The following is a 10900-nucleotide window of genomic DNA, read 5'->3' on the forward strand; positions in this document are numbered from 1 at the left end:
GGCTTTAATAATTAATCATCACTGTGTAAAATCCATGAAATCTAACAGTGCACAGTTTCAGTATTTAAAAGAAGGAATTTTAAGTTTTTTAGTCACATAATTCATCTAGAATGCCCCTTAAAGTTGAAATGTTTGATTTAGCTGATAGATAATGTCTCTCGAACCTTGTTTCAAGATCTAATATATATAGTAGAGGTTGCTGCAATAAATTGATGTCTTGTGTATTGTTTTAGTCAGATGTATATTTTTTATTTTCCCTAAAGTTTACATTTTGTTCTTATGTCTGCATGCTGTTAACTCTTGAAAACCAAAGTTTCAAGGGTCGTATAGCTTTTTTTCTTATAGCCTGGGTGTGACAATAGATGATAAACTTTCTTTCAATGAGATTGTGTGTAAGCTAAAAATCTAAACTGAGTTTATTTTCCAGAAACAAATCAGAGATTACTTTATCTCAATAAGATTCTTTATATGTGGCACTAATGGAGCTCCATACAGAAAGACGGTTAAGAAAAAAGTTCTGTTTTTGTCAGTCAGTCATATTGAAGTCGCTTGTTTTATTACTGTATGCTTTTGAAACTAAACAAATGCATGTTATTGATTGAAAGTAAACGCTAGTTCTGCTTTTCTACCAGCTGATGGCGGTGTCGCACCGTTTTGTTCCGTATCACACCCATAACCCACAGAAACAAGGAAGAAGACCAACAACAACGGAGGTATCCAAAGTGGGGCTTTGTTAAATTCTTGTGTAAAATCTGAACAGCTGATTGCTTTTCCTCAACCCTGTGATTTTTTTAGCTTTTAGATCGCGTTAGCTTCATTGCTAGCATCAACGGTTGCAAGTAACTGCAACGACAAAAAAAAAAAAAAAAAAAAAGAGAGAAAAAAAATAACAACCGTATTTGCTCGTGTGTGTGTTTTTTAAAGACCTTTTGTCTTTCGAGGTGGATTGCTTGAACACATGAAAGGTAAGTGTGGCGTCATGTCTTACCTATTGCACGTTTAGTCACTTTGTAATAGTTTAAGCTGAAAGTAGAAACGCGTCGCTTTGCTTTACAAGTAAGCTAAAGCTAACAATGAAGCAACTCCTGAGCTTACGGTGAACATTTCACTAAATCCTCGTCATGCTTCAATCAATGTGAAGCATTACCTAACTTATAGATTATTTTTGTTCAAATTAACCGACTCCAAACTTTATTATTTTTTGAATTTTTAATGGTATTGTCCGAGTGATGTGTACGGGTTTACTAAACAAGAACGTTGGTTGACAAAATATTGGACAGACGTAGCTATTGTGAAAACAAGGCACATCCTCTAGTCTGTAACTTACTTTTAAGGGACAGAACGCAATAAAGGCCTGTTTTTACTATTTAAATGTGCCATTTAGTGTAAAAATACACAGAACTGATTACGTTGTTAGGATTTATACACAGCCAAAACTGAGAATCCATGTGCTGTTTTATAGGATTTTAGTGCAAAAGTAGCAACCAGATACAGCTAATCAGATGCATTTTATTAATCAACAGTTTTACAGAGGCGTGGAAAATAATTAATTTTACACAAATCTGTGAAATGATCAGATCTGGAGCATCCAGATTTTTTAGCACAGCAAAGGAGAGAAGACTTCGGCTGTGAGTTGCTTCCCATTATATTTATAAAGCTATCAAACCAGATTAAAGTTTATTATTCTATAATAAAAAAAAAGGATATTGACAAATGGAAAAACATTTGAGGCAGTCTTTAACGAACAACCCAAGAAAACTACACAAGGCCAGACTGCTCTAATGGCACGACAGAATAATTTTAAACATTTTTTGTTTTATAAAGGTTTACAGGGGAGAGATTCTCTCAGAAGCCATAGAAGGACAATTTAGGTTTGCAAACTTGCTTATTTACTTTGAACCATCTGAAGCGACGTCCATAGGAGAGATATTGTTTTGTAATGCACAGACAAGCACGGTAGTGGAGGAATGATGATGTTTTTAGTCACCGAATCAGGAGTAAACATTTAAAAACAAGTATCAACTATGGTAAAGCTCTTAGCATTTCTACTGGTTCATCATTTTTATGGGGTTTGGGCAAAACTTAGCTTAAACCCTAACTTTTGTATTGTTTTCCAGTATTTCCAATATATATTGTGAGGTAAAAAAAACATCTTAAGGTAATAATCACCAGCTTTAGGACTGCTTAAGAAAATGCTCGTATTCGTATTAATAAATCTAGAAAAGACCTTAAAGCTGATTATATCAAGATTTGTTGCTAACCCTGTTTTTAGATTGTACAAGATTCTCAAAACCCCTCCCTGATACTAGAATTTGCTGTAAAAGAGGACATTTATTTATATTCAATCTATGCCTCTTACAGCAGCATTTAGCAATTTCTTCTGTCTAAAATATTATGAAAATGTTAATATACTTGGAAATAACAGAAAGAGAGGTATTAAGTTTTATTGGATCTTCTTCAGAGCAGTCACAGGAGTATCATCCTGTGACTTCTCTGGTGGTAGCAGACCAATTACTACAATTACAATTACTACAACCAAAATCAAACCTAAACTTCCTGCATTTATTATGCGCATGTCCAGAATGTTATGCCTAAAATCTCAGTTTATTCATGATAACTCTACTTGGGTGCACCAAAACTGAATCATGGAACTGTTAGACATCTTTTGACCAACACTGTTTATGCCACTAAAGGTTGATCTCAGAGATATCTTGTGTGAGTTCAGGAAAAGAAATGTGGCTCAAAGAAAGCTTGAGAATAAGTTAAAAATGTATATATTTTTTGCCTATTATTGTTATTACATCCCTTCCTTTGTTTTATATGCTGTGTTTGCAGTAGCAATGGAGGTGGATAAGCTCAAGACGAAAACAAAGAAGCTTTCAAGGTCGAGGAGGAGGAGGAAACAAAACAAGAGAAAAACGAATCCTGACAAAGAAAGAGGTAATCGCCGTTAATGCACATTAGTATGCAAGTATGACTTGGATTGAAAATGATTGAACTGAGAAAGTTTTTGTGATTTATACTGGTTGAAGCTTTTAACCTGAACTTGCCTTCTTGGTAGAAAATAAGCCTGATTCTCCATGGGACTCCGTTCCCTCCACACACGAGACACCCAGCAAGGCAACAAAGTTTGAAAATGGCTGCGACTCCCTCACTCTTATAAAAGACGCAGTTGTAGTTTTGACTAAACTGCCCGAATATAAAATTGGCGCGTTGAGACCCCCGACGCCTCCGCAGTTCTACAGCGAAGACGAATCCTTCAGCAGCTCGGATTCAGACACGCAGTGGGAATCAGAGGAGGATTCCAGCGATTCGGATTTCTGGGTCATAAACAGCAAACTCAAATATTCAAATTCCTCCAATTGTGACCTGATAAGGATGCCTACAACCAGTCACAACTGTAACGGTAAGATCAACAATAAAACTGCAAGGACGTTACGTCTCTCTTAAGTTATAGTAAATACTGCAAAATGCTGAAGGACTTCAACCTTTGGTATCTTGTATTTTCCCGGCCGTAGTAAAAATAACCCTCCTGTGTCAGCAGGTATCTCCCTTTGCTCACGTGACAAGATCCGCCCCGACTTACCCGAAGAAGAAATTAATGTTGACATGATGGTTATTGCTCGTAGAAGACCTATGAGGTGGCAGCGTGGTAAAATAGTCGAAATAATTACAAAAGGTAAGATGCAAAAAAAATCCTGATTGACACTCTGAGGGTAAACGTGCAAAAAAGGGTTTGGATAGTTCAATATTTACTGGTAAATTTTAGACCTTCTTCATAAAGATGGAAAAATAAAATAAAAATATATAAATCTTACATCACAGTAGCCTAATCTCACTGGAAAAAATTTATAATATGGTGCATCAACTTATTTTTGAGTGCTGTGGAGTTATTTCTAATTATCTCTAGTTTCACTAATTTGCCTACAAAATACACAAGTTTGTATCCATTGTATGTAGTATAACCAATCTCTACTTAATTTAACATATACTTGGCATCAAAAACACAAGTAATATGTTTCTTTAAAATATAATTATAACTTATTAAAGCAGTTAGGGGTTTAATTAAACATTTTTTCCTCATAGAGTACTGTCTGTTTTACATTTATCTGCAAACTTTTTTTGACTTGTGTTAAAACACAAGTAAAAAAGTTGCCAAAAGCTGTAATGTCCAGCCATGCATATCTGTAAAAAACAACAAAAAAAACAAACTTTTTCTTAATTGATTTCTTATGTTTTAAAACGGTCTTGATCAGTTAAGCACAATGACTTGTGTGTGTAAATATTTATAGCAGATAAACAATATGTGAACAGAAAATAGTTTATTTTTAATTATACAGCAGATAAAAAAAAAAATTATTTAAAAAAAATCCTCAAAAACTTGATTTTAAAAATATAAAACTGTTGTGGCTCCATGTTTTTTCAACTTAGTAATTTTGACCTTTGTGGCAAAAAGGTTTGGACACCACTGGGTCAGGAGATGTGAAAAGGAGTCGGAGGAAGATGGTTATTCATTATGAGTTTGAGAAACACATGAAGATGACGCAACTTATCCGGTCAACACTCAAATAAAATAATAACGTGGTCATTTTAGACATGGAAGACAGATGGTTTGAGCCATATGTGTGAAACATGAAAACTATGAGAACATCGTCTCGTCTTTCCAGGCAGATTCACATTGAGACACGTGACCAAAACAACGCGTGTTCAGCATTGTTGGGGTTTTTTTTTAAGGATCGTCGGTGCCAATGACCCTTACAGGGATTTGACTGTAGGTTATGGTCAGGTTTTCATATGACCCTGATGACCTCAGTAGTGATTTCTATTTCCCTATCAGGATGGTTGTTCCTGATTAAAATTTGTAAACCTGATGCTTCAAGCGCATGTGTTGCATAAGAGGTTGTTTGTAATTCTCTTTTGATCTAAAGTGCAACCAACTACAGTCGCATTCAATAAATATATTATATGTCCTGATGAGTTTCAGCTGCCAGATTAAAAGCACTTATTGAAAGTAACAACCTTTAAGCAAGTATTAAACATACCTTTCATTTAAAATAGCTTTTTTAATTGTCTGATGTAATATCCTTATTTTAAATGTCATGTTTTTATTAGCCGTTGGAAAATCACCATAACTAACAGAAGCAAAGGCTTTCAATCATCCATCTGTGTGTAATTAATCTAATTAATGTGTTTTTAAAACAAATGGACTTTTCAGTAATATTCTAATTTATTGAACAGTCTGGGTTTTCTTGCATCACTGTTCATTTTTCTAACATGACACTTTTTTTTGAAATCCAAAAATTCTTTAGTCAAAAAAACTCCAAATCTATAACTTTACAACTCTGTCAGACAACAAAATGTAAAAAAAAAAAAAAGAAAGGAAAAAAAAAAGCAAGCTTCAGGCATTTTTGAGATGCAGTCGAGCAGAAAAATGTTTAAAGTGTGTTGATGAACTGATCAGTTTATTACTTTTCTGTCCTAACAGATGATGGGCGGTTGAAGTACAAAGTCAGCTTTGAAGATAAAGGGACGTGCCTCGTATCCGGACACCACATTGCTTTTGACAGCAGGCCCAAGGTGGAGCAGCTGTACATCGGCGCCCGAGTGGTGGTCCGCTGTCAAAATAATAAGTACCGGTTCCGACCCGGAATACTGGCTGAGCTGCCCAGCAGGAAGAATCAGTTCAGGTGTGTAATTTTAATAAGAGAAAAATACAAACGATATGTGGCTTCACCTTTAAAAATGTGACGCTAGTTTTTGTTTGTTTGACTCGTTTGTTTTGATTTTTAGGTTTCTGATGTTCATGGATGACCATACACCAGTTTATGTCGGGCTTCCTTTGTTTCACATGGTGTGCAGACCTTGTAAGTTCACAGCAACAAATACTCACGTTCTCTGTAAAAAACAAATGCTTTGTCACATTATCCAACACGTTCTCTGTTTTTATGTATTTTAGACTTTTGTGTAAGGTACTTGTATGACTTGTATCATCAGATTTCTGTTTTGTTTTTTTTTTATTCATGAAGAATATATTGCATATTGTAACATTGGTGTGCACAATATTAACATTGCATAAGATGCAATAATCACTTGCTAACACATCTCAAGCGTCATTAGTTTCCTCTTTGCATGCCAAGAACAGATTGAACCTGTTCTTTGATTGTAGTATACACCGTGTTCCAAATTATTATGCAAGTGATATTTTCTCAGATTTTCTTAAATGGTCAATGCAAATGATGGTCAGTATAATTTTCAAGTCATGAACTATGACAGTATAAATCAAATTTTACTGAATAAAACTCCCCATGAGAACAGTATTTTTTTCAAAAATAAAAAACTCAAAATGCGCTGTTCCAAATTATTATGCACAGCAGATTTTCTAAACATTTTATGGATTATAAAGAACTGCAAACGACCTTCATTCTTTGAATGTGCAGCATTAAGTGGTGACATGTACTAAAATCAAAAGCTATTTCAATCAAAAACATCTTAACAGACCAAGTTACATGTTAACATAGAACCCCTTCTTTGATCACCTGCACAATTCTTGCATCCATTGAACTTGTGAGTTTGTGGAAAGTTTCTGCTTGAATTTTTTTGCAGGATGTCATAATACCTACCCAGAGCTGCTGTTTTGATATGAACTGCATTCAGATCTTCTGCTTGAGGAAACTCCAAAGGTTCTCAATAGGGTTGAGGTCAGAGGATGGTGACCACACCATGAGTTTCTCCCCTTTCATGCCCATAGCAGCCAATGACACAGTGGTATTCCTTGCAGCATGAGATGGTGCATTGTCATGCATGAAGATGATTTTGCTACGGAAGGTACGGCTCTTCTTTTTGAACCATGAAAGAAAGTGATCAGTCAGAAAGTCCATATACTTTGCTAAGGTCATTTTCACACCTTCGGGGACTCTGAAGGGGCCTACCAATGATTCTCTCCCCATGATTTCGGCCCAAAGCATGACTCCACCACCTCCTTGCTGACGTCACAGCCGTGTTGGGATGTGGTGGCCCTCCACCACCAATCCACTACTGCGTCCATCTGGACCATCCAGGGTTGCACAGCAGTCATCAGTGAACAAGTCTGTTTGAAAATGAATCTTCATGTACGGCTGGGCCCACTGCGACCGTTTCTGCTTGTGAGCTCTGGTTAGGGGCTGAATAGTTCATGCACCTCAAGGGGACTATTGAGGTGCATGAACCTCAATAGGTTCATTGAGGTTGAACCTCTGGAGGATCCTCCACCTTGAGCTTCCAGAGGCACCAGCAGCTTCAAATAACTGTTTGCTGCTTTGTAAGGGCATTTTAGCAGCTGCTCTCTTAATCCGATGAATTTGTCTAACAGAAACTTTCCGCATTCGGCCTTTATCTGTACAAACCCATCTTTGTTCTGAATCAGACACAAATCTCTTCACAGTACGATGGTAACGCTTCAGTTTTTGTTAAATATCTAATGTTTTCATATCTTGTCATACTGCACTACACTATCTGATGATTTTCATCAGCAGAGATCCTTCCTCTTTCCCATATTGCTTGAAACCTGTGGCCTGCTTAATAATGTGGAGCATCCTTCTTGAGTAGATTTCCTTTAATTGAGCTCACCAGACAAACTAATCAACCCAGCTCTCTGAAATTAATTATAGTGATTCAAAGAGCCCGGACACACAATACCATCTATTAATTTAATAGCACAACAAAAAATGTCATCTTTATGACACTTGAATCCAATTTGCATAATAATTTGGAACACGGTGTAAGTTTACTTCCTTATCTACTTCAGACGAATCTGTTCATACCGTATCAGACTTTAATCTTTTGCTCTTTTCTCAACAGTGGAAGATGTTTTGGACGACGTTCCTGACGGAGCGCACAAATGTTTTATGAGACAGTACCTTAAGGACTGGCCGTATCCTCACTTAAACAAGTATAGAGCTGGACAGAGCTTTAATGTGGAGCTTAATGGAGTCATGCAGATGTGTGAGGTTGTTGTAATCGACTGCAGCTTAATGCAAGTTGTTTTTCAGGTTAGTGTTTCTTCTTTTGCTTATTGTTTTTTACATGTCTTTAAACAGTTTTGCATGCGAGACTTTATCTGTGAAGGATTTATTTTTCAGTCTTTTCTTGGAATTTGTAAAGAGAAGACTTTTAATTTGACCTCCCCTACCTTACATTTAAACTTTTACATATGGAACAAGTGTTGAGAAGTATCTGTATTGTTTCTGGTTCCTAACCAGTGAGGATCTGATGTGTTTTTTTTAATGGCATGTTCGCCTGTCTTTCCAATCTTGCAAAATGGCTTAGAAAAATGGACATCATGTCAGGAAGTGACGTATTATTAAACCTGCTTAGAAACTCAAATCAACTCAAAGTAAAATACATTCAAAATGAAATGGAATAAAAATTTTATATTTGCTTTTTATACATCCTTACCTCAGCACTAGGTTTTTTTTATTTATAATAACACGAGTAAGCACAAAACTATATTGGCATCTTACATCAGTTCCTTTAATTTTGTGTTCCTAAAATTTCTTGTTACTTTTCAGGAAAATCAGCGAAGGGAGTGGATCTTCAGAGGCTCTGTGCGACTGGAACACATTGCCAGACTGTGGGAAGAGAGGAACAAGCTAGAGTCCAAGGATGACTCTGACTCTGATTAATTCATAGATGCAGGTATATGTAAAATAGATGTAGAAATGATAAATACAAATTCCTAAGAGGGATGCGTCCTTTTTGTTTGTTTTGTTTTTGTAACATTTCAGCCTAAATCAAATTTATTAAAAGACTGAAAAGAGACTACCCAAGCAAACCCTTCCCCTGTTCTTCATGACGATAAATGAATTTAATTTCCCCTGCTCCCTAATTCTACAAATGTACTTATATTAATTAAACTGAAATGCAAAACACTCCCATAGATTCCAGAGTATGTTTTTGGAGCTGAAACCAGGTACCTGGAACTTTTAAAGCAATGTTTGATGATATGATCATCTAGAGATCTCATCTGGACACTATTCATGGCAGCATGAATTTAAAATGTAACGTAAATATTTCCAAAAACAGCTGAATCTGTTCCGTGAGCGAGTGAAAAGCCCTATGGCCCTTCAGAAAGCTGAATGGCAGTGTGCAGCAATGTGTGGAAGCTCTGCATTACTCTGCTTGATGATGTTGAAAAATCTTTGCTAACATTTTTTTGTTTGGTTTTCATTTTTAAACATTATTGTACCTTCATACTGGAAACCAGGCATTGCCTACTGTTGTGATGCAAATCTGCCAGCTAGCTAACAAGTTTTTTTTTATTTTTGATTTGATACTTAATGTAGAAACCAGTTTCACTCAATCTTCTCTTCAACAGCTCATGAAATCTTTTTTTTCCCTGTGGTGTAACAATATGCATCATTTCAGACTGCTTTGCTTCCCGTTTACCTACTCTGTTGATGTCATTACACTCTGACCTTTTTCCTTGTGATGTTTGAGTCTTAGTTTCTCCAAAAGCTGGAGGATTTTTTTCATGTTAACCAATCATTTTATTATCCAACTATTAATCAAGAGGTCTCAATTCAATATATTAAGCTTTCCTTATTCTAGCATTTCAAATATGTTTTTGAAATATGTAAGATATATCCTTAAATCTATTACAAATCATTCTAGGTATATCTTGTGTGGTCACAAACAGAATTGCAGTGCTACACTATGTTGTCAAATGTTTTGCTCATTTGATTTTAGACCTTTATGAACTTGAGTGACATCTTATTCTTAATCCGTGCAGTTTAGGATGTTGGCACCTACAATAACTCTTCTGGGAAGTCTTTCCACAAAGATTAAGAGTATGTTTATGGGAATGTTTAACCATTTGTGACGTCAAACACTGATATTGGGCAAGAAGGTCCAACTTCTATGCTCTTAATTCATCCTAAAGGTGTCAAATAAGATGAGGCCACCTCTAAACCGTTTCCAGAAAGTTGGGGTTATGAAATTGTCCAAAATGTGTTTTTATCCTGCAGCTTTATTAAAAACCCACACAATTTTGCACTAGATACATTGCAATCAATACATTGGATTGCCACATAAAGAGTCATGGTTCTTCACTCAGAACATGTCTCTGTTGATTTAGAGTTCTGTCATGCTTTAGACCACCACACCCAACTTGGTAACGTAAGGCTTGAATCCAGTTGTTTGCAATTGAAACCCGTTTTATGAAGTTATCTACTGTTCTTGAGCTACTCTGAAGGCCAAATGAAGTTTGTAGTTCTGTAGAGTTTCACTAGTTGCTATTACTACATAAATGGTGAGAAAAAAACAAAAAAGATTTGAGACATGCTTCTAATATCCCCCATCAGAATAAAAAAAACAAACTCATGCATTAACTTTTAACACAGATTATTTTGTACATGGTCGATTTCCTTCAGGTTTTGTTGTAGATTTATTTATTTTCTTTACTATTTAAGATAAAAGAACCTGGCCAAAAAAGGTAATCACCAATTTAAAGGTCACACACTTTAGTGTTTTGTTGGTCTGCCTTAACTTTGATTTTTGCTCTTGCATTGTTTCGATATGCTACTGCAGGGTCACAAGATTTATTTCCATCCAGTGTTGTATTCATTTTTCGCCAATATCTTGTACTGATTATGGAGAGAGTCCAACCATTGGGAAAAAAAAACCTTCTCCAAAACATCCCAAAGCTTCCCAATGGGGTTAAGGTCCAAACTCTCTATGAGAATAATGTCCAATGCTCCCTGAACTACTCTTTCACAATTTCAGCTTGATGAATCTTGGCCTTGTCATCTTGTAATATCCCTGTGTCATCAGAGAAGAGACAAAACGTTGGTGGAATAATCTGGTCAGTCAGTATATTCACGTAATTTGCTGACCTCATAATTTTACTCAACTTTGACCTGACCCC

General features: G+C 35.9%; 1 protein-coding gene across 2 annotated transcripts; it reads left to right on the top strand.

The window, feature by feature from the left end:
• The first annotated feature begins 686 nt into the window (after positions 1 to 686).
• On the top strand, positions 687 to 8702 carry LOC102223446 (histone-lysine N-methyltransferase SETDB1-B-like). 2 transcript variants are annotated; one of them, XM_023345190.1, is made up of 8 exons: positions 687 to 965; positions 2836 to 2940; positions 3062 to 3406; positions 3545 to 3679; positions 5486 to 5687; positions 5791 to 5864; positions 7837 to 8027; positions 8547 to 8702. In XM_023345190.1, the coding sequence occupies exons 1-8, from the start codon at positions 959 to 961 to the stop codon at positions 8658 to 8660; spliced, it is 1173 nt and encodes a 390-aa protein (XP_023200958.1). In that variant the 5' UTR covers positions 687 to 958; the 3' UTR covers positions 8661 to 8702. The 2 variants fall into 2 exon arrangements, with proteins under 2 accessions (XP_023200958.1, XP_023200959.1); XM_023345191.1 differs by having other exon boundaries at positions 2839 to 2940.
• Positions 8703 to 10900: the final 2198 nt, after the last annotated feature.

This window comes from Xiphophorus maculatus, chromosome 13 (genome assembly GCF_002775205.1).
Source record: "Xiphophorus maculatus strain JP 163 A chromosome 13, X_maculatus-5.0-male, whole genome shotgun sequence".
In the NCBI taxonomy this organism is placed as follows: domain Eukaryota; kingdom Metazoa; phylum Chordata; class Actinopteri; order Cyprinodontiformes; family Poeciliidae; genus Xiphophorus; species Xiphophorus maculatus.

What these genes read in the sequence shown, in the direction of transcription:
- LOC102223446 (XM_023345190.1), top strand. An exon ending in AGTCGAAATAATTACAAAAG is followed by an intron (nt 3,680 to 5,485) that starts GTAAGATGCAAA and finishes CTGTCCTAACAG; the next exon opens with ATGATGGGCGGTTGAAGTAC. An exon ending in AGCAGGAAGAATCAGTTCAG is followed by an intron (nt 5,688 to 5,790) that starts GTGTGTAATTTT and finishes TTTGATTTTTAG; the next exon opens with GTTTCTGATGTTCATGGATG.